Below are 24,699 nucleotides of genomic sequence, written 5' to 3'. Positions count from 1 at the left end.
CTGTGTTTTCTTTTACTTGTTTTATAGATCAAAATTTTCCTTCCAAGAGCAGACTTTTCATTTTGTTTTCAAATTTGTGAATTCATGGGTAAAGACTCATATCACCAGCATGACCCAGGAAGGTGTTATGCAAATTTCCACACAGAGACAATGCAGGAGGCATTTCCTGATGCAGTAAGAAAAGGCAGAGAAGACAAAGCATCTCAACAATCTAGGACGTAACTATGCTGGAGCAAGTGAACATCCAGTCAACAGGAAAAAAAAATCTACTAAACCTCAGTGGCCATTAATGATTGTTAAATACTGGATAGACTTGTTTGGAAAGGATGAGGAGCAGTGAGCTGGCACTAAAGCATAACTCATTGGTGCCCAGCCCATGCACAACAAGCTTTGCCAAGCCCTTAGCAATCTGAAATGAAGTCATCTCTGTCGTTATTTCCTGATAGCTGCTTGGAACTTAGAAATCCAGAGAAGGGAGAGCGCTGATAATGAAGTTCCATGGCAAAGCTTTTTGGGCTGCAACATAACAATATCTTTAAGCTCTTATACAAAGGCACTCAGGAGTCCAGCCCAACATTCTCAGACAGCAGATTATTTTCAGGAGGAGGACAGCTGGGTTAATGAAGGTTCATGTATGAAATGTGCTTAGATCATAGTCTATGGATCAGACACAATACAGTACATCCACTTCCACACCACATTCACCTGCCTCAGGTCAAACCCAAGGAAAGAAATGGCCATTTCAGTTTTGCCTAAAAGGCAATGCATTTGGCCTTTGTTAGACCAGGAGGGAAAACAAATTCCAGGATGAGGCCTCATCATTGACACCTCTACTTTCCAGCTACTTAGACATTCAAATGTAGGGACTGCATCCAAGAGCCCTACAACTGACCTTGACAGTAATGCCAAGAGAGAGTTACTCAGATAAGTGGGCAAGCCACATATCACAAGACATGGATTTCTATTGTTAGCAAATAACTGCTGCCTGATGAAGCAATCATTCTTGCTAACTTTTCTGTATTAAGCTGCATTATTTTCCCAAGGAATCCTACTGGTGTGCAGCAAATTCGGGTTTTCCCTACCTCCTGTGTTTCCACACACCAACCCCTCATTTGTGCTTTTTGGTGACACTTGCTGGGGAGTATTTTACTGCTGCGAGTTGGTATGACATCATACCAAGAAGGAGGTTTGCTTATGGGTTGGAGGAAAGGTAAGTAGTATGTTGCTACAGTTTTTAATGTCCTAGAAATGGGAGCATGTGCCCCAAATTCCTGGCTTACAATAGCCATTCTATTCCAATACTGGCCATTTTCTGAACAGACATAGCCAGCTGTGCCTAACACGATGGTCATTTCCCATTAACAAATGGGGAGTAGTAGGATAAGATCATCACGTATATTTTCAAAGGTGAAAGGTCAGTATAATTATACCACATACCCGTTTGCATGTATTTGATTTCATTCCGTTTCCTGATACTACAAAGTTTCCTTAAGCCTTTCTGGTCAGTTTGACTAAAGTTTTCAAAATGTGTGAGTGACTTAGGAATCTCAGTTCTGCTGACTTTCAATGATTTCTTCTTTGTTTAGTTAGTTTTTATTGTTGATCATTATCGCTGTAAGTGAATGTTCTTTTTCAGATTTTTTTTTAAATGTATGAAAATTGCACATATGCTGTGTCTTATACCTTCCTTTCACTCTCCCAGTTAAACTAATTGATGACTAACTCACTATGGGGTGGCTTCTGACTCCTTTTCATATATTGAGTATCACCTTACTCCATAGTCCCATTGATTTCAGTAGAGTAAGGTACTATTCAACATGAATAAAGAAGTCAGACTCTGACCTTGAGTCATGGGAGTATTCTGAGAGTTCTCATTTACTTCTTCTCCTTTTGTTTCTGTTAAAAGCCCCTGGCAAACAAAATAATCTCTAATCTGTTTCAAGAGTAGCCTGGATGATTACTGCATCCTAGTTAATATTTCATGATATTTGTGACCTTTGAGTTGTTTTTGTCAGCCTCTTTTTCCAGTACTATTCAATAGCTAAGAAAGCTCTCAGAGAGCTTTCCATTTATACACTGAACCTAGTTTGTCCACCTTGTCTGTACTATACTCCTGTTGTCTAGAAAGAGTTTAATCTTTTGCCTTTTAAACTAGCGAGTTTGAATGGGTTCTGAAAAATCCAGGGCTACGTCTAGATTGCATCCCTTTTTCGTAAAAGGGATGCAAATTAGACGTATTGCAATTGCTAATGAAATGGGGATTTAAATCTCCCCCGCTTCATTAGCATAAAAATGGCTGCCACTTTTTTTTTGGCACGGAGCTTTGCCGGAAAAAAGCGCCGTTCTAGACGCGGATCTTTAGGAAAATAAAGCCTTTTCTGAAAGATCCCTTATCCCTTATTTTAAGAGGATCCCTTATTTTAAGAGGGAAAGAGCCGCGTCTAGACTGGCGCTTTTTTCCGGCAAAGCTCCATGCCGAAAAAAGCGGTAGCCATTTTTATGTTAATGAAGCGGGGGAGATTTAAATCCCCGCTTCATTAGCAATTGCGATACGTCTAATTTGCATCCCTTTTACGAAAAAGGGATGCAATCTAGACGTAGCCCAGGTGCTTCTTAGATGAGGCCTGGAGCTATGATATTAGTGCCTCATCTTTCCGTCATTTAAAGCAGTGGGCACTTTGCTTCAAAGACTTTCTGACATTCTTACCTTCTAAATGGGGACTACAAAATCAGTAGTGGGGGAAGGAGAAAACTCCAACAAGATTCCCCCTCATGCTTACGTAAATTAATCCTAATTTTCTCTCAGTTCCAAAGAAGAGCTGTTGAGACGGAGCCTTCTGCTGCAAAGCCACAGGCGTGTCTGAGGTTGTACCTGTCTTGCACCTTTGTCCTGCCTGGCTGATGTCAGGGTCTCTCTGTGAGGTCACCACATCCCCACCACTGTCCCCCATAGGCTGAGGTCCTTCAACAGGCCTTTGTGATGTTACTGCCACCCCCTGTCTTGTAAGGCTGGTGTCCTGATCCTGGCCAGTCTCTTTGGATGGTTGAGTGGCTTCCCCTGGATTGTCCCACTTAATGGCAGCTGAGTCTGGAGATCAAGCTGGCTGCACAGTAAAGCCCCAGAGGCTGCTCCCTATGCCACATTCAGTTTTTCATGTATTAGTAGACTTTAAGGCGACCATTAAAGCATCAAATCTGATCCCTGCATATCCCAGCCCTCCTATCTATCATAATAGCTAAGTTTTGATACAAACACACTCCACAAAGGCATCTAGTCTTCATTAGAAGACATCAAGAAATGTCACTTGCTTTGGTAGTTTGTTCCAATGTTGTATCATTCTCACTGTGAAATATTTGTGTCTTATTGCCAATATGAATGTGTCTGTTTTTACCTTTCAGCCACTGGTCTTGATTTGCTTTTTTCTGCAACATTAAACAGCCCTTTAATACCTAACATTTTCTCTCCAGGAAGGCACTTAGACACTCCAATGAAGTCACTGCTCAGCCTTTTGTAGAAGTTAAACAATTTGGGCTCTTCAGTAGCTCACAAAAAGGCATTTTTCTTCAGCCCTCAAAACGTTGGGCTCCTTGCTGCCCCATCCCCAATTTTTCAGCATCTTTTTAAAATGTTGCCCCTAAACCAGGCTGCAATATCCAATATCAGTCTCACTGATGCAGTGTCACATCTCAGCCCCCACCCTACTCCCTCCTCTGCTCATGTGAGCAATGATGGCTTTAGCTGTATTCACCACAGCATCACCTTGGGAGCCCCTGTTGAGTGGCTTGCCCAGTATGACCCCTAAATCCTTCTCAGAGTGACTACTTGTCTGGATACAGTTCCCCTTTCCAGGGGAGTGACCTGCATGCTTTGGAGCTCAGGTAGGACTTTGAATTGGGCTCTGAAATCCTACTTTGTTCACATGGATCCAGGTTCCTAAGGCATCCAGATTGCTCTGTATCACTGCCTGGTCTTAGCCTTATTTATCACTCTGCTTGTATGTTGTCACACACATATTACCAGCAAAAGGAAAAGCTATGTAGCACTTTAAAGACTAACAAGATGGCTTAATAGGTGATGAGCTTTCGTGGGCCAGACCTGAGGAAGTGGGTCTGGCCCACGAAAGCTCATCACCTATTAAACCATCTTGTTAGTCTTTAAAGTGCTACATAGTTTTTCCGTTTGTTTTAGCAAGATAAGACTAACACAGCTACCTCTCTATTACTATTCAACATATTACCAGCAGTGATTTAATATTTTCTTCCAGTTAATTGATAACAGTTATTTAAACAGTTAGTTCTTGAGAGTCTCTTTAGATCTTTAGTACTAAGTACCCGCCCTTCTCTAAATCTTTTCCAGTAGCACTGTCTGCTTTTTGAGATGTCACCCAAAACTGGACAGTGTATTCCAGGTACAGGCATTCTGTAGATTTATAGAGTGGCACGATGGGAGTTTGTGTCTTATTTTCTATCCCTTTCTTAATAATCTCTAACATACCGATAGGCTGTGTCTAGACTGGCCGGTTTTTCCGGAAAATCAGCCGCTTTTCCGGAAAAACTTGCCAGCTGTCTATACTGGCCGCTTGAATTTCCACAAAAGCACTGACTTCCTACTGTCTGAAATCAGTGCTTCTTGCAGAAATACTATGCTGCTCCCGTTCGGGCAAAAGTCCCTTTTGTACAAAAGTTTTGCGCAAAAGGGCCAGTGTAGACAACTGAGATTTGTTTTCCACAAAAAAGCCCCGATTGCGAAAATGGTGATCGGGGCTTTTTTGTGCAAAAGCGTGTCTAGATTGGCCAGGGACACTTTTCCGCAAAAAGTGCTTTTGCGGAAATGCGTCCGTGCCAAACTAGACGCTCTTTTCCGAAAATGCTTTTAACAGAAAACTTTTCCGTTAAAAGCATTTCCGGAAAATCATGCCAGTCTAGACGTAGCCATAGTGTTTGTGATTGCTGCTGGACAAAGAGTAGAAAGAATCTTTCAGAGAATTACCCCTGGTGATTCCAAGATCTCTTTCTGGAGTGGTAACTGCTAATTATAATGCATCATTGTATGTGTATAGCTGGGATTAGCTTTTCCACTGAGCATTACTTTGCATTTTTCAGTGTTGAATTTCATCTGCCATTTTATTGTTTAGCCACCCAGCTTGTGAGATCCTTTTATAGCCTTCACAGTCTGCTTTGGACTTAACATTCTTGAGTGTCTTTGTGTCATCTGTAAACTGTGCCGCTTCCCTGTCCACCTCCTTTTCTAGATTATTAGTGAATACGTTGCAGAGCGCAAGTCCCAGTACCAGAGTTATCTTGTCTATAGGATGGTTCAGGGTGACCATTCTGGGCCCCATTCTGCAGGAGACCCCATGGCAGCTGCCCCAATTGTCCTATGGAAGGGATGGTCCCCCATGTAGAGTTTAGCCCACAGGAGCCAGGGTGACCCAGGGGATTACCTGCGGGGTCTGGGGCCAGCAGCAGGGATTGGGTTCCTGTGCACTCACTGCAGCAGCCTGCAGATTCCCAGGCAGGGGGCATTTAACATCCTCTTCATATGCTCCCCCCACCCTAGGTCCTACCCCCCGGGAAGCACAGGTCTTCTCTGACCCCTAGGCATCCTCCCCTGCTGAGCCACCTCTGTGGCTGGCTTGGCTGAAGCTCCTGCAGTCAGATTCCCTGAGTCTGGGCCCTGGTGTTGAATGCATCCATCGGGTTTAACCCCTTCCTGCCCATGCTGTAGCCAGGGGACAGGAAGCAGCTGGGTTATGTCAGTGGCCTGCAGTAGCTTAGAGGTTTTAGCTGCCCTTCAACACTGTGCAGGCAGGAAGGGACAAGCTGCCTCTAGGCACAGGAGAGTGGGGAGGTGGGAAGGAAGCAACGACCACTGGAAAAACAAGGGCCAGGTGATTCCCTTTTCCCATCCCCATTCCGCTGGAAGCAGCTCCCATCCCTTCTCTCCCACACAATGCTGAAAGGTAATTGCTGGCCACGTTCTGGTATGAAGTCTGGCAGAAATCTGGGGAGGGGGCCTGTGACCCCACATGACCCCCATATGTTGCCTTGAGAAGATGGAGTGTCAGGTATCAGTCACCTCCAGGTGAGAGAGATGTAGGGAATATGTGTGTGACTCCTCTTCCTGGGCTAACCTTAAAGATCAGAAGGTACATAAAAAGACTCCAGTTACACAATATTTCTTTTTAACAGGGGCTCAGCCAACTTGATGATAGTTTGAACATTTGTACTGCACAGTTCTGACTGATTTCCATTGAACTTCCTTGAATATGAGTAATTTTATCAGATGTCCTGTATTCAGCATACAAAAATATAGTCACCCTACAAATGAGGTGTGTGATGGACCGGACAGTTCATAACTCTAAAAATGTTTGTATAAGAAATCTTAATCACTGCTATAAAAGTATAACATTTTTCAAGCTCATTGACCCATCAACAATCAACACCATCCATTCCCCGAGGTGCAGAGGCCTTTTTTACATTCTTAGTGTTACACTGTATCCATAACATTGGGTAAGAATCCATTTACTCTACCAATGCCAGAATGCTCTGCGAGGTTTTTAATGTCATCTGGACTGATCCTTTTTCTGATCTTTAGGGGAGGTTACAGCGCAGTGTTCTATCAGGGGATGAAAAGACAATGGGGGAAATAAGAACTCCACACCAAGCAAGTGTTGCTTAAATTACTCATTGCCCAGCATTTTAAGTAGATAAAACATCATTTCTCTGTAACCCAGATTTGAATCTAGCTCAGTTTATGGTAGCCAGAAGTTCTCAGTATGTGATGACTGTACCATGACCTTCCCACTCTACTCATCTGAGGAAGAGGGTTTTGCCCATGAAAGCTCATGGTATTCTGTATATATTTTTGTTAGTATCTAAGGTGCTATAGGACTACTCGTTCTCAATTAAATGAATTGATACTGATACAATCCACTTCCTAGTAGTCCAGTGTCCACACACTTAGGAACATGGTGTCACCTGACAGGCCAAAGATTTAAAGACTAAAGATTCCTCTCACTTCAGAAGCAGTGCTTGGGAACAGTGATGAAGAGAGAGATCTGCACTTCAAACTGTTCAAACTGGTTCAAACTATACCAGTTCTCTGGAGAAAGGGCTTTCTCTGGTGGGGATGGGAGCCTGGCATGTTCACCATTACAACTTTGTTTTCAAAATATAGTAAAACTCCCATAATCCGGCATCCAATTGTACGGCACTTCCGATAGTCTGGCATCAAAATGGAAAGAGCCTAGTGAGTGATCTTCAGCAAAAAATGAGTGACAAGGCAGCTGCGGCAGCAGCTGAACCAAGCAAAAAGGGTAAAAAAGGGTTAAAAAAACTAAAACATTACAGTATACTGTATACAGTATGTACAATAAAAAGGATTAAAAACACTTTATATACTGCATACAGTATATATATAACCAGTTTATAGAACCTCCTGATAGTCCGGCACATCCAATAATCTGGCACTACCTAGGTCCCAAAGGTTCCGGATTATCAGAAGTCTACTGTACTTACAAGCAACCCATGGCCATACAAATGTTTAAACTGCCACGCTGTCTGGAGTGGCTCCTGACTGTGAGTACCAACTTTAGGGCTCTGGTGAAGGCTGGAACCGCGGTGTGGCAGCGAGGCTTCTCCTGGCCTTGCGGGGCGTGGAGGGGGTGGGGCCATGGTGGAGAAGGATGGATTTTCCAGGCTGCTGGGGAGGGCTGGACTGGGATCATCACGGTAGCCCTGACTCTCCATGTGGCCAGGCAGGATCGGGCTGGGAGTGGGCAGGACCTGGCTCCAGAGGCAGAGCCTCAGGCAGAAGGGGCGGGGCTGGGTATTGCCTTCCCCAGCTGGACTTTCACCAGATGCCCATGGTTTTAACAGTCTTACCATGGAGTCACAGTCCCCTTGGGCATTCCAGTCTAGTTTGCCACTCAGGCAAGCTGGACTTAGTAATAGATGGCTGCTACCCACCAAAGATCAGAAAATATTTAGGTTACTCCCGGTCCCAAAGGGATAGTCTCTTACCCCTGGTCAATTTGTGCCTTAGATCTCACACCAAAGACAGTGCATGTACACAGTAAATTATCTAGGGATTTATTAACTTAAGAAAAGAAATGAAAGCCTTATTACAAGGTTTAAAGCAGGCACACATTTATACCCAAATGAGTTACAGTTATGGCTTCAAAATACGACAGAGTTGTAACAATCTGTCAGCTCTGAATGCCTTTTAGGACTAATCCAGGCTGACCCTGGAGATCTCTGCTTCTGTTTCAGAGCTACAGCCCTGTGAAAGTCCAAAAAACCAAGAAAGATTCAAAAAAATTGACAGCTATTTTTATTCCCTTCTTCCAGAATTCAAGCTAATGGGCAGTGCCCTTTTGCACATAGCTGTTCATGAGTGAAAGGCGACAATTAATGAAGTCTCTGTATTGTGATGTCTCACAACGGCCCATTAATTTTGATCGCCTTTTTTGATGGGCAAGAGATAGTCCTTCCTCATTGGGTTCACAGTCTCAGCGCAAACTTTTACAGTCACAAAGGGCTTGTCTACACTTACAGTGCTGCAGCAACGTAGCTCCACCAATACAGCAGTGCTGCTGCAGTACATCTGGTGAAGACGCACTATGCCAATGGGACAGAACTTTCCAGTTAGCATAATAAAACCACCTTTGCAAGAGGCGATTGCTATGACACTAGGAGAAGCTCTCCCACTGATATAGTGCTGTCCACACTAGCACTTTTGTCAGTATAACTAATGTCACGGTGGCTATGTCTACACTGCCGGGGGTTTTTTGGAAAAAGATACGCAAATCACGAACCACAATTGGCATATCTTTTTCTGCTTGTTTTTTCAAAAGAGGGTTTTCCGACATTTGGCCAGTCTACATGGGGCCAAATGTTGGAAAAACCTCCTCTTTCAGAACATCCCTTATTCCTCATATAATGAGGTATACAGGGATGCCAAAAGAATGCACAAGCTTTTTCAGAAAAAGCAGATGTGTTTCCTTGATGCAGCAGAGTTTTTCTGTATCCAGGAAAAACTCGGCAGTCTAGACACAGCCTCAGAGGTGTGATTTATTCACACCCCTGAGCAACATAAGTTATGCCACCATAAGCAGTTGTGTAGACATAACCAAAGCAAAAACTTAAATAATACCTCATGGCATGTGAAAAAAGGAAAATATCTGCAGCCTGCATTGATCTCACAACGTATCAGCATTTTGTAAAGTCTCACACTAAATACATTGTGATAAATCCAATACCCATCTTAACCATAGTAACATCCAGGTCAAAGACAACTGATTTCCAGCAATGAATTGTCAGCAGTCAGCTTGGCATGAGCTGACACCAGTTATGCCAACATCACATAAACCATACACAAATATGGGAATTAACATAGAAACAGGGGTTTTTAAGATAGTCTTGTAAATAAAAGTCCTGACGTTCATTTTCCCATTAACGTGCTCGTATAATTCCTGTTACTGGGAGTTTTATGTGAGCATCAGGAGAAAGTATAGCTCAGACTTTTCATTTCTATAGTACGGGATATAGTAAAAATAAATATAGATGTTTCAAATTTTCTGAGTATTCAGATGGATAATTCATAGAGGAAGAGAGTGGGTTTTTTCCAGTACTAATAAACCATTATTGATTGTGCTAGTACATTTATGTACAAAATCTAACATATCTAGGTAGCAGGGAATATAATGTGGGGTTTTTAAAAGTCAGCTTCAAGATTATTATTTAAAACAGACCCAAATGCTTAGGAAGAAAATATGGATTGCACTCCCTTGAGATGATAAAGAAAAATTAAACTGACAAAAAGAGCAAGAGGTTAGCTTTCTGCACTCTGCAAATGGCTGATATGAATAGCAAAATAATAGTAGTAAATCATAGGGTAATGGAAGCAAAAGTCATTCAGTGAAATGCCCTGGAAAACTAAGTGGAAGGAGGAAAGTTGTGTTTTATACACGGGCTTCATGAGCAGGCCCATACGCAGGGGAGTGTGAAGGGTGCAAATGCTCCCCCCCCACCCCGCATGGTCCATCATGGTCCTCCATGGGGGCAATTCCAGACAACTAGGGGAAGGCTGGGGCAGTGCATTGTTCCAGCCTCTCTTCCCTGGGTTCTGGCCAGCGGAGGGAATGTTGGGGTTGATTTCCTTCTTCTCCTCCCCCAGGATTGAGGCCAGGAACAGGGCTGGGCTGCCATGACAGGAGTGGAGCAGCCACCAGCCCCTCCCACAGCTCAGGCCAGGCTGCTGCAGCTGTGGCCCAACCAAACAGGGGTTGATTCTGCCCCATCCCTCCCAGGAGGCTGGAAAAGTGGCCTGCCAGTGTGCTATATGACTCACTGGTTTACCGCTTGCAATCGACCGGTCAACCATGATCGTCATCTTGGGCACCCCAAATATAGGATATAATTGGGCTATAATTGGGCCTTGCTGGGCATCCCAAAGGCATCAGATGACCTAAAATCTGTTTCATTACTACTAGTCCTATAGGGTATGTCTACACAGCAAAGTTATTTCAAAATAACAGCCATTATTTCGAAATAACTTTACTGGCGTCTACACAGCCAAACCACTATTTCAAAATTAATTCAAAATAGCGGCACACTTATTTTGAATTTGGTAAACCTCATTCTATGAGGAATAACGCCAAATTCGAAATAGCTATTTTGAAATAAGTGCTGTGTAGACACTTATATCGAAATAGGGGGCTTCCATTCTTCCCAGACTACCCTGGTGGCCACTCCAGCCTCACCCAAGGACATTCCTCTCTCTCCCCCCTTCCCAAAGCCCTTAAAGGGGTTCACTCTGGCCACAGTGTCTGTGCCAGCTCCAAGCCTTCTAGCCGAGAGCCATCAGTCACTGCCCTTGACCCAGTGGCCCCAAAACATGAGCCAGCAAGCCACTGGCAGCCAGCCCTCCACCGCTCCCCAGGAGCAATCTGCCAACTCCCAGTAGCCTGCCAGGGCCTGAAGAAGGCAGGCACCTTCCTGGTCCAGGTGGAGATCATGGACCTTATTCAGGTTTGTGGGGGATGCCCCCAATGTCCATGATCTCCACATTAGACGGAGGAACGTGGCCATCTATGGCAGGATAGCTGCCACCCTGGCCACCAAAGACCACATGAGAACCCAGGAGAAGGTTTGCATGAAAATCAAGTTGGTCCAGTGAGACCCCCCAACGCTGAGCCCTGAGCTTCTCCTCCCCCTTCTTCCCCTTGTTTCACCCTTCCAGCTCCCTCCTCCCAGGTTTCCCCCTCCCCTCTCTCACACTCTCTTCTCCCCTCTCCCATCTCCTTTCCCTAGTCTCACCAGAGTTTCATAAATAAAGAGAGTTTGAGTTCATGAAAATACATGTATTTTATATGACATCAGGAAAGGGAATTAGGGAGGGTTAAGTGGAAGGATGTGAGGGAGGAATGAGGCACAAGCCCCCAGTGGGGCAGACCAGGGAGGCTCTCAGTGTGCCTGAGGGTGGAAGCTCTCTCGCAGGGCCTCCTGGATACTGACAGCCTGCAGAAAGTGCAGCCAGGCTCGCAGCAACGTGTCCACGAGAAGCACCAGAGTGCCCAGGGGCAGGTCTCGCTCCATTTTGCAGAGTGCTGTGGTGTCCTAAGTGAGGGCAAGCAGAGCACGCAGAGACAAAATGCTTTGCTGTCCCTCATTGAGGTAAGCAAGGAAGCAGGTAAAGCTGAGAACCAGCTGTCTGGGGAGGGTCCCTTTAAGCACAGGCCTCAGATAGCCTCTGGCAACAGCCACACAAAGTAATTCTTGACCTGATGCCCTGCCGGACCTGGTTCCGTCCGGCCTTAAATGCGATTCAGTGTCCACTCAGTGTGGATACGCTATTTTGAAATAACTTATTTCGAATTTACTCTTTCAAAATAAGATATTTTGAAATAACGCTGTAGTGTAGACATACCCATATATAGTCTTAACTGAAAAACTCTAAAAATGAAGTCTGAAATATTTTCGAATATTGTTTTTTAATTATAATATTACAGCAAGATACCAGAAGGTAATTTCCATTAAACCTTTATTACTATATAAATGTTTAGTGTGTTATAACAAAATCATTTTACCAATCACTGTTTCTGCTCAAATGTTTTTTATTAAACTCTTTCACACTCATTGCATGACTATTTTGAACTTCTTTATATTTAAAAAAAAATGCAGTGCACATTTACAATGAAAGTACCTTCCCCATAGAGATTCCTGCATACAGGCCTGATGAGTGTACCAATACTACTTAGTGACAGGCTAGTGTACAGGCAAAAGACCTTGAAGCAGAAGCAGAACAGTTTAGAAAAGAGAAGACTGAGAGGGGACATGATAAGAGAAGACTGAGAGGGGAGGAGGGGAGAAAATTGTTCTCCTTGATCTCTGATGATAGTATAAGAAGCAATGGGCTTAAATTGCTGCAAGGTTTAGGTTGGACATTAGGAAAAAACTTCCTAACTATCAAGGTAGTTAAACACTGGAATAAATTGCCTAAGGAGGCTAAGCTGGGGTAGACTTAATTCTTCCCCCTCCAAAAAAATAAAAAAAGTTGAAGATTATTTAACAACTCATCTTAAAGAAGTCTTTAAAGTGGCTCTTCTAAAAATGAAATGATGGTGTAAACATGGAATGAGGTCTTGTTCTTTGCCATTATTATAAAGAAAAGAATGACAGTGTACTACCAGCATCTGCCTCCTGCATCAGGAGGGGAAATAGGCATCTAGCAACTCTCTGAGTGGCCATGTGCCAAACTAGGGGGTTGAGAACTGTTCCCATCAAGAGGAAAGCAGTTGCTGGAGGTAAGTGAAATAGGTGTGTGGAGGACGGGTGGTGGGGAGATTTGGTTCTAGGGATTATGCCAGTTCTTACAGTATACAGACTAGTCTGCCCATTCACCATTATATCTCCCTGAAGAATTTGGTCAAAAGAGCTTCTGAAAAGCTTGTGTGAAAGTATAATCTATGTCACTGTTACACGGGCCCACTTCGGGAAAACCACTAGTGGGCCCACGCCACTTTATTTACCTAAAGGCTCCATAGCCGTGGAGTCTCGTGGCTCCCATTGGCACCAGTTCACAGCAATGAGCTCCCCTTGGCTAGAAACAGCAAACCAGAACCAATGGGAGCTGTGAGGCTCCGTGGCTACAGAATCTTTAGTTAACAAAAGCAGCGTGGGCCTGCTAGCAGCTTTCCTGAAGTGGGCCTATGGAACAGCTTGAGAACCACTGATCTACGTTAAGGAATGAAACTTGATATGGCAAGTTTCCCAAAGCAATTGTGACCAGTGCATATCAGCAGTATACTTTAATCCACAGCATAACCATTCCCATTCCAGATACATTGGGAAATCAAAATGTAATAATAAGAACATTCCCTATATTATGCCAGAAGCTAAGACATAGTGTCATTGTCCTTGAAATATTGGTTTATCTCACTCCTCCAACATTGCTTGCCTTTTAAATTCTCCCTGTGGACTTGGGAGTTACTAAGCTTTTTATGAACTACGATGTTTATATTTTGATTAATATGAACGTACCAGGTTTGAAAACTGCTCTTTTTTTCAAACAGATCCATATTAAAATACTTTTTGATTAACACAGAGCAGGCATAATACATTCTCCCATGCAAACACTCTTGTGTATAGAAACGAAAGGTTTTGAGCGGAGGCATTTGTGCATGTTTATTGTCACATATTAATTATAAATGGGAAGCAGCCAAGAGAAACAGGAGGTTACAGAGCTGATTATGATCTCAATAAAATATAACACTAATTGTGTCAGAGATGCCAGCTTCAGGGCTGGATCATCCATAGGATAAAAATGGCAGGTGCTCAGCATCCACTGGCAGTCCAGTCTATCAGCTCCTCTCCCTCCCCTTCAGCCCCCGCCCCAGCACCTCCTGTCCATCTGTGGAACCTGCTGATCAGTATCTCCCCCCATCCCGCCCCCAGTGCTTCTTGCCCACTGTGGATCAGCTATTTTGCAGTATATGGGAGGGAGGAAGGGAAGGAGAAGAGCAAGGGTGGGGAGTGCTCTGATTAAGGGAAGGAAAGGTGATAGGAAAAGGTGGCATGGGGTGAGGAGTAGAGTGGGAGCAAGGCCTGGGGCAGAGCAGGGACTGAGCGTGTGTGCGAGCACCACCACGCCCCGCCCCCAGAAAGAACAAAGTCAGTGCCTGTGGATTGTGTGATTACTCATCTCATTTAGTCTCTGAAGATATTTCTTTCCAGCCAACGTCTAGCGATACTATTATTACTTAGTGACATTTTTATGTAATCAAAAATGTTACTGGCAATCCTTATGACACCAGGACCGAGGAAAAGGAAAAGCCATCTGATTATCCAACCCAGACTCCGAGATAGTGACTCAGATTCTGCCCTCAGCTACACCTGTGGTTCCAATAATAATGTTTACACAGTGATAGTATGTTTTTATTGGCAATTCTCAAAATCATCACAGAGCACCTAATAACTATTATCTCCATTTTACAGATGGAGAAAAGTAAACACATAAAAGTTAAATGTCTTCCTGAAGGTGACATAGTAAGTCAGTGGCAGAGTAAGGAGTAGCACTTAAGTCTCTTGACTCCCACTCTCTTGCCTTTAAACTAGACAATGCTATCTCAATGAGGACAGACTTTGACCTACTATGCCCATTAGTTGTACTATTAAATGAGAAAGGCAATACTAAAAAACCCATATGAATAATTGTGGATAAAAGAGAACAGTTTCCCATACAGTTCTTTTCTGGAAGTTTGGGACAACACTAAAGGTATGTCTACACTGCAGTTATTTTTCAGAAAAAAGTACAGGCAGTCCCCGAGTTACGCGGATCCGACTTATGTCGGATCCGCAGTTACAAACGGGGTTTGCTCCGCGTCTCCCTGGTCTTCTGGACACCAGCAGACCAGGGAGACAGGGAGCAAAGCCTCTGAGGACGCCGGCAGCGGGACAGCCGCGGCGCGTCTGGGCTGTCCCGCTGCCAGCGTGCTCCGCGGCTTTGCTCCATGTCTCCCTGGTCTGCTGGTCTGCTGGAGACCAGCAGACCAGGGAGACGGGGAGCAAAGCCACGGAGGACCCGGGCGGCGGGACCGCGGTGCGTCTCGGTCCACTGCCCGCGTCTCCCTGGTCTGCTGGGGGGGGGGGCGCGTGCAGCTAGTACGCCCCCCCCCAGCAGACCAGGCTTTTCTCCGGACGCCTGTGGTAGAGCAGCTGGGGCGCTGCCGGTTGATTCCTGGTCAGTTTTAGCAGCGGCTGAATCAGGACGCCTGGGGCAGAGCAGCTGGGGTGCTGCTGTGTTGGTCCAGTAGCGCTGAGGAGCGGCGCTATTGGAGCAACCCAGCAGCACCCCAGCTGCTCTGCCCCAGGCGTCCCCAAGTCAGCCGCTGCTGAAACTGACCAGCACTGACTACAGGAAGCCCGAGGCAGAGTTGCTCTGCCCCGGGCTTCCTGGAATCAGACGCTGATCAGTTTCAGCAGCAGCTGACTTGGGGATGCCTGGGGTTCTTAAGTTGAATCTGTATGTAAGTCGGAACTGGTGGTCAGTTTCAGCAGTGGCTGAATCTGGACGCCAGTTCCGACTTACATACAGATTCAACTTAAGAACAAACCTACAGTCCCTATCTTGTACGTAACCCGGGGACTGCCTGTACGCAAATTGCAATCTGCAATTTGTGTACCTTTTTCTGATTCTTTTTCCGGAAGAGGCTTTTCCAACATTTGGCCCATCTATATGGGGCCAAATGTGGGGAAAACTTCCTCTTTTGGAAGAGCCCTTATTCCTTATAAATACGGGCTTCTGAAAGAGCATGCCCACTTTTTCAGAAACTGATCTGAAAAAGTGGACACGTTTCCTGGACTCAGCAGAGTTTTTCCAGGATACCTCTGGTATCCTGGAAAAACTCTGTAACATAGACATAACCTAAGAAAAATAGCAAAAATTGCATCATACCTGATTACATTATATCAAATATTTCATAGGTCCTGCATAAAACTTAACAAAGATCAGTTGCTGAGGATTATTGGAGGGGCTCTAAGATTGAAGGTTGTGATTCCAAGTGTATCTAGCTGGGGCATCCCAAAGTATACACTCTCTGGGAATTTGTGCACGTCTGCTCAATATATTCTGGGAATAATGGTATCATCCAGCCAGTCATAAGTCTTACTAGGGATCCACAAAAGAATGTGCCTCCATTTAGGAATTTGTCTTGATTTTTCTATGGACAAACATGGGCACCAATGGAGCATGTCTGTGCAAAGCCCCTTGCAGGACTGAGGTCAGAATGGAAAAGTCCATACACCAATCACCAGATTTTTTTCAAAATATGGATGGTTCATAGTTTGAAAAAAGTTAAGAATATGGAGTGCTTTGTCATTGGAATCTATTCATCCAATATGCCTCATGATTGGCAAAGGAATACCTGCCAAAATCTGTTTACTGTTTCTTTTCTTCCTTCAAGATAATTTCAGTCTCAATGAAAATGATCAGAATATCTGTCCTTTACCCACAGAGCAGGTAACTCAAGATGCATCACACTGTTCTGCCAATGTGTCTCATTGCTGCTGAGGAATGACCACTTCTTAGTAAGAAAATAATCCACTGTATCCGCTCCTTGGCTGCTCTGTGGAATCTAAAAGCTCCCACTTGCTGTCAATTGTGCATGATGTGGAGTTCTGTGTAGTAAAATCACTAGTTTATTTCACAGAGGGCTTCAGATGATAATGAGTTTCAGTTACCACACACTGGAACTGAATGTACCAGTGACCAAAAGCTGTAGTCTCTCTGCTACAAGAATTACTCAGCCTATTAATAGAATTTTCAACAATGGATCATTAATGTCTGCTCTCTTATGTGGTACTCTGATCCTTTTGTTTTAGTGTAAAATCCTTCATTCATTGACACACAACCACAATTAAATGACCTGTCTTTCTTTCTAACTGCGGTGTCTCAACTATCTGGAACTCTGATTCCCTACCTCTACTTGTTATGATTTTCCGTCATGTTACATCTCATCTCAAAACTTCCCTTTTTTATGATATATACAATGACATTTTCCTTGCTTTTTAAAAGACCTTTATTTTGTTCACTTAATTACCACCAAATGTGGATTCACCTCATTCTTGTGTAAATTCTGTCTCTGTTTTCCTTCCCCAATACTCCCGAGAACCATATGTATGTGTAAAGCCAGTAAGCAGAACAGGCAATCGTGAAATAGTTGCCCACAAGCAAAGCTTCTCTATAATCCCTCTCAGTTGGCTGTTGGTCTGTGTGCCAAAGCATGAACATGTATATTCCTGACATAAAAAATTGCATCCCAGCTAGTGTAATGCCTGGACATGATTATTTTGATTGCCCTTTTGAATGCTACTCATTCCTGGCCTCATGATGATTTGTATCAGAGTTCTACACTCCAGCAAGAATGAGGAACGCAGCAAAGTGTGAACTTTCCACTCTCTCCCTGAAGAAGGGGAACAGCCAGTCCTGCCTAGAGGGTGCATGGGAGCTGGAAGACTTGGAGCTGGGGTCGTCCTGGATGGGCATACTCCCAGCCAACTCCTTTCATCTGCCTTATGAGTCTGTCTCCTTTCTGTATGGTTTTATGAGAAGCAATTCCATACCAGGCATATTCCATTTTCCTGGCACAACCAAACCCTTACCTTGCTTTAAGTTTTGATAAGAGGAAGCTGTATACCAAATTTGATGGTCCTAGGTCTTACCATTTAGGAGGAGATTTTGAACAGACAAACACTCTCAAATATATAGTATGGAGATCAAGCTTGATCCAGAAACATGGTTTCACACTATGTTTTCTGAGTTTTATTGTACTTTAAAACATCACTCTTGTAGTCAAAGGTTTCCTAATTAATATTGTGACATTCAGTGGCCTGTTAGCAAAGACTTTCTTCTGTTTCTCTTTTTTTATCATGCTGCTTCATTACATTGCTTTGTTAAATTTTCATACTAGTTCCTTTCTTTCTCTTATCAGGACTGAAGGGAAATTAGCTTGAGAGCTAGGTCTGTATAAGGCTAAGCCATGCACCAAGCAACACCTGATTTGCAAGGGTGCTAAGCCCCCTGAGGTACTATTGATTTCAGCTGGAGTGTTGTGTGCTTAGCCCTTCTGAAAATCGGGCTGTTAATACCTGGCTCTTGGTAGCTGGCTCTTAATGAGATGCACACTTTCCAACTACACATTAGCTTCCAATTAGCTCTTATGTATCCCATCATTAGCAGAATATACTCTAGCTAACACAGGATAGTCTTTCTGATAAAATTTCTTTTCTGGATTTATCTATCTTACAGTATCAAACCTGTAAGATATATTATTTTACCTTTTCTATGTAGAAAAGGAAAAATAATGATCACGCCTAGCAATCTTTTCCCTAATCTATTGGGTCTGCTATGTACCTTTAAGTGGAAGTCAGGCTAGTCTTTATAAAGGCAATGCTACGCTATCTCTTCCACTGTGTTAGCAGTCTTAGCAAAGGCCATGGTTTCAGGGGCAAATCTGAAAGAACCTCTCCTTCGGAGAAGGAAAAAAGAAAGTAAAGTTGATGAGCAAGACAAGATGGGCGAGGAGGTTAGTTTTTTGTTCTTAACTTCATTTAATTTAATGGCTGGTGGCAAACTTTTTTTTTTTTTTACATAGTTCCTAGCCTAGGACAAAACTTGACAGGGACCACTCTTCAGGGATCGCTCTTCAAACAATCATGGGAAGCTACTAGCAGGTCCCATTTCCATTCTTGTAAATTTTAATGTATGACTTTCTAAAGTAAAGAGAGGCAAGTAAAGAAAAACAACCTAAATCTTGCAGCACGAATACCAAAAACTTCTCTAAGGCCTTCACTTTATTTGAAAAAGGTTTATTGGAACATTGCATTTCTACCATTGTGCTATAGAAGACCAGAGTCAAGAGTTCAGTAGCCACAGCCAGGGTGTGACGGTAGCAGGGGGAAGGTGAGGTTTGGAAATGAGCCCAGTTTCTGCTTAAGCACTGAACAACAAGAGCCAGACTTACCAAAGTACTGGTGCTTGGAGTCTTCCCCCTGAAATACTGATGGCCAAGCTCTCAAACTTAGAACCAGGTCTTTAGGTGCCTAGAGAGGCTGATAAGCACCTACTGGGATCTTCAAAATCTCACTTACTCCTACTGGCTTAAATGGGAATTAGATGTTTATTTGCATCTTTAGGCACCAAAGCCCATTAACAAAGCTGTCCTCCACTTCCTATGCTGCAGAGTGATTTTGGCAATCTGGCTTAGTTTGGCTCTTAAATGAGATCTGGTTTTGTTGAAAATTTGACTTCTCATGTTTCTTATTGTTCTCCCTATAGTCTGGCTTTCTGCAAGTCCTGTTCCCTGCGGTAGTATGTAGAGGCTCTGCTATAAGACATACAGTTTTCTATCTATTGTCTTCATAGTTCTCTCACTGAAATCAGAATTACTGTAAAATTGCCACTTTTGTGGAGGGTGACTAAAGTCTCACAGTGAAGAGCCACAATAGCTTTGGGAGAGAATGGGAAAGGGGAATTTGAAGGCATTTGGGAGCTGGAGAGTTGGGCAAAAGAGGGATGAAATGTTCTCCACTCTGTTTTCACCCAATTGTCTTCCCCAACATTCTTCTACAGGCCATTTATATCATTTTGAGTCCTATGTGTGACCTCATGTGTACCACAGGCTGGTTTGAGGACTGGGTGGAGAGATGACTTGCTGAGATGTTTCATTGATTTCAGTAGAAATGAGCATTGCAACAACATGGGACAAACCTTGGAGAAAAGATGCACAAAAGCTATCCATTTCAAATGTGGGCTTTAGTGTGAGGTGGGATGAGGGAGAGAAGCTGAACCCTTATCAGGGAGTCAAAATAGACACATACCTTGTTCTCAGAGAAATAATTAGATTTTTTTTCTCTGTTCTTCAGACAAAACTGTTAGTCTTTGGCCTGTTTTACAGATTTTGGTAAGCAAAGAAAACCCAGTGGATTTGCTTTATATAATGCTAGTATGGCTTTTCGTACCATTAACAATGGAAAGCCACAAAAAATGTTTGGTTCAGAATATTATAATGTGACTACAGAATTGGTTGAATCATAATCTAAGAATAATTATTAATAGTTAAACCATCCATGTGGAGAGTGATATCAGCTGAGATCCAGGGGGTCTGGGATGGGATTTAACAAATTATACACTGATCAAATTTGTAGAGATTTGATTGAAGCTACAGAATAATTGCGATCTTAGCAGGAGAGGTGCATCTAAATAGAATGAGATTTTAATTTAGATAAATGTTAAACAATACATACAAGAATGATTCTCAATACATGTATAAAATATAGGCTTCCAGTTGTAACACAATAATACACAAGAACTTTGGGATAGTGGATAAAGAATGGAACACAGAGCTCCCATCTGCTACGATGTAAATATTTTTAAAAAGCAAATGGTCCTTTTGAGAAGTACACAGAAAAGAGCTGTAGGAAAATGGTGGCAATAGTACCTCTGCAACATGTCATAGCAAATATACATACCTGACTAAGGATGGCAAGTGGGGAGAAATGGAGAACATATGTACAAGTGAGCAACAAAACAAAGGAAGCTATGACATCTCTCTCTCTCGCTCGCTTTTTTTTTTAACAAAGAAAGGTTTGTTTATGGTGGTAATATTTAGATTAATTAATGGATAATATAACAAAGAGCTTCACCTTCTATCTGGAACTTACAGCTGTGATGGGGAGAGGACCATGTATTTGGTCACCTCCAAGTTATTTAAAACAGAATAACAATCTCTCCTCCTTCCTAGCTTGTGGGGGGAAGAGGAAGAGGGAAAGTGAAAAGAAAACAAGTATTGTGTTTAGCTCTGAAAATAGGGAGGTCCATTGGTGCTTGCTATCTCTTGTAGGAAAGAGCCTGGTCTCTGGCGCTGTCTACACTGCATGCTTACTTTGAAAGGTTAGAGTCTTGTTGCACTAGGCATCCTACAGACTTAGGGTGGGTTTTTTTTAAGCTCCTGCCCAAATTTACAATCTAGGTTGTTACAGTTTGAAGTGTGTGGATGAGACAGACTGGAGTAGGCAGAAGATGATGATAAAGCAAGTACAACCTGCTACTGTTGGCTAATGTTGTATGGCTACGTCTAGACTACATCCCTTTTTCGGAAAAGGGATGTAAATTAGACGTATCGCAATTGCTAATGAAGCGGGGATTTAAATCTCCCATGCTTCATTAGCATAAAAATGGCTGCTGCTTTTTTTGGCATGAAGCTTTGCCGGAGAAAAGCGCCAGTCTAGACGCTGATCTTTCGGAAAATAAAGCTTTTTCCGAAAGATCCCTTATCCCTTATTTCAAGGGGGATAAGGGATCTTTCGGAAAAGGCTTTATTTTCTGAAAGATCAGCGTCTAGACTGATGCTTTTCTCCGGCAAAGCTTCATGCCGAAAAAAAGCTGCAGCCATTTTTATGCTAATGAAGTGCGGGAGATTTAAATCCCCGCTTCATTAGCAATTGCGATACGTCTAATTTACATCCCTTTTTCGGAAAAGGGATGTAGTCTAGACATAGCCATGTATACGTACTGTGGGAGAAGTAACCTTTGTATGTTCCTCATTTCCTTGTCTTGTAAGCTCCATGTAGTAGACAGTGTCTAGTCATTGTTATAGTGCATAGTTATAAATGTAAATAAAATACATTGTAGAAAGGCACTAAAAGAAGTTTGTCCTTCCACAATGGGGTCCTGACCCTGGTTTGTTAATGTAATATAAACACTTTAGTGACCATAATAAACATCAACCTGCAGTTTTCTTAAAATGTTAAGAAGCTAGTTCCACAATGTGCACCTTGATTTTGTGCTAGTTGAACAAAATGAAATAATGTTACTCTGATGATCAGGTATGTCAGCCCATGCTGGGGCCGATGGGATTTTTTCTCTATTATTTGCTGTTGTCTGCATAATGGATTGATATTTCAGTGTAAGCATACAGATTTTTTTCACTCAAGTTGAAATGTAAGTTGTTATAATTTCGTTTAAATATATTGTGAAGCTCGAGGCCATTAAATAGCAATGAGAAAAGATCTTATTGAACATCTACAAGTAACTGGTTTTCAGATGACATAATCCAGTTGGGGGTGGGGGGGAAATATTGAAGTAGAGAACAAGGAGCCTTTCACCAGAAACCTTTGCATTAAAGCATTCTGACAGTGATATATGTTGCATTTGTCTTTGCTTTCCTTAGCTCATAACCCTTCTTGTTAAAGAAAAAACAGTAATATAATATGCATCACTAGTTTACTCGATTCACGTGAACTGTTCTTACAAAAAAAGCTGGTCTAACACTGCACAATTTCATCTTTATATGTTGCTTAGGTCTCTCAGGAGCTATTAAGAAAAATTTTGAAAAATTATCCTGGCTATGGTGAAACTATTCAGCAATCTGATGATGCTGTTTGCTATGCATTCAGAGCTCCGGCCATCTGGATTAGTGCAGATGTCTCCCCTTGTGCTCAATAAATACCCATCTGTGCCATGTGTAAAAACTGGCACACCTAGTTTACGAAGGATTAATTTTGGCATGTCCTGAAACAAGTCCACATGCAGGGGGCCCATTGCTTTTGGAGGAAAGTTGAAAATAGGCAGTTGTTGGTTTTAGATTCAATGTATTTTTGTCTACTCTGATACTCCTGCTGCTTTGCTCTTACATGTAAATGCTTTGCAAATCATGGATATCTGCTTTGTATCCGCATCTGCAGAGATCTACAGCTCACTTTTGTGAATGTAGATATCTGTTTTGAATCCATGCAAGGCTCTACTTACAGGAGCTAGGTGATGGTGAAGAGGTCATGTGTAACCAGTGTATGTAAAGTTGGTTTTCACCTGTTGTGAAGGAGCAATATTAAAGCAAACTGTGGGGAGAGACACAAGAGGTCAGTGCAGCTGGGACTGGGGGAGGTATTCTGCAACAGTTGTAGCTAATGAAGTGTCAGCACTGAAAGTGACCGGAAGTAGCAAATTTGAAATAGATCAACAAGTCAATATTCCTAGCTTCCAATACAGAAATGATACAGGTATACAAATGGGATAATCACATTCAGTAAATCAAAACCTTGCCAATGATATCTTACATGAACCATCTGGCACATGCCCCAGTCTTCCCAGAGCAGTGGGGGAAGGAAGAAGCTGTGTGGCCTGAGCTGGCCCGGAGAACCAGGAGAGCTGCTGTTGGAGGACAGCAACACTGCACCCCCAGAACATGTACAGCAGGCATTCTGGGGGCGGGATGTGGGTGGGGTCAGGCTGGAGGTATGTGAAGGCAGAGCCTTCCCCTGCCTAAGCCTTTGGGAGAAATGCCCAATTCTCAGACTGAGGGCACCACTTGTGTTGATGACTTTATTATTCTTTCTTTGAGCATGAGCTATGGGCTCACTGTTGCAGGATACCTACAACAATTATTCTTATGATCTGGCATGCCAGTGTTAATAAATTTCCTCTGGCTTTGTATTTGTCCCCCTCAAGTAATTACATATCCAGTTTTTCTTTTCTTCACTGCTCAGGTGGGTAGAATAGTTGTGTAAATGACATCTTTGATAAATAGAAGTAATGCTTTTGATGGGAGGTGTGATGTGGCATTCCATATGATTTATGAAAATATGCTTATGAATGACAACTGAGATGCATTATGCAAGATATCTTTGGCAAGGTTATAATTTACTGAACGTGATATCACATTTGTATGCCTACATCACTTTTGTATTTGAAGTTAGGAAGATTGACTTGTTGATCTATTTCATATTTGCTACTTTGGGTCATTTTCAGTATTGACACGTCAGTAGCTATAACAAAAAAGACAATCTTTTGGTCCATCAGATATTACAATGGACTAAGGAAGTAATAGTATAGTCAATTAACCGATAAGCAAAAGCTTATAGGTTAATGCTATTGACTTCACGTGTTCTCACCCCACGCCCCTTGCCAGTAAATTTTTTAGCAAGATGGCCAGCATCATAGAATCATAGATCATAGAATCATAGAATAATAGGACTGGAAGGGACCTCGAGAGGTCATAGAGTCCAGCCCCCCGCCCTCAAGGCAGGATCAAGCTCTGTCTACACCATCCCTGAGAGATGTCTATCTAACCTGTTCTTAAATATCTCCAGAGAGGGAGATTCCACCACCTCCCTTGGCAATTTATTCCAATATTTGACCACCCTGACAGTTAGGAATTTTTTCCTAATGTCCAATCTAAACCTCCCCTGCTGCACTTTAAGCCCATTACTCCTTGTCCTGTCCTCAGAAACCAAGAGGAACAAATTTTCGCCTTCCTCCTTGTGACACCCTTTTAGATATTTGAAAACCGCTATCATGTCCCCCCTTAATCTTCTTTTTTCCAAACTAAACAAGCCCAGTTCATGAAGCCTGGATTCATAGGTCATGTTCTCTAAACCTTTAATCATTCTTGTCGCTCTTCTCTGTACCCTTTCCAATTTCTCCACATCTTTCTTGAAATGTGGCGCCCAGAACTGGACACAGTACTCCAGCTGAGGCCTAACTAGTGCAGAGTAGAGCGGCAGAATGACTTCACGAGTTTTGCTTACAACACACCTGTTGATACAACCTAGAATCATATTTGCTTTTTTTGCAACAGCATCACACTGTTGACTCATATTCAACTTGTGGTCCACTAGGACCTACCCCTGCTGTGGCTC

The 24,699-nt window shown here is 42.9% G+C and overlaps 1 protein-coding gene across 1 annotated transcript in view; it reads left to right on the top strand.

Annotated features, from left to right (window-relative positions):
* The first annotated feature begins 18,456 nt into the window (after positions 1-18,456).
* ATP2C1 (ATPase secretory pathway Ca2+ transporting 1) overlaps positions 18,457-24,699 on the top strand; it is a 127,283-nt gene continuing 121,040 nt past the window's right edge. Inside the window, exon 1 of the mRNA XM_075921930.2 lies at positions 18,457-18,587. Coding sequence (XP_075778045.1) covers positions 18,498-18,587 — 90 coding nt within the window. The 5' untranslated portion in view covers positions 18,457-18,497. The remainder of the gene's footprint in view (positions 18,588-24,699) is intronic.

Source organism: Pelodiscus sinensis, chromosome 2, assembly GCF_052426305.1.
Source record: "Pelodiscus sinensis isolate ZL-2025 chromosome 2, ASM5242630v1, whole genome shotgun sequence".
NCBI classification, from domain to species: Eukaryota; Metazoa; Chordata; order Testudines; family Trionychidae; genus Pelodiscus; species Pelodiscus sinensis.
This window is presented reverse-complemented; position numbering and strand designations above follow the sequence as displayed.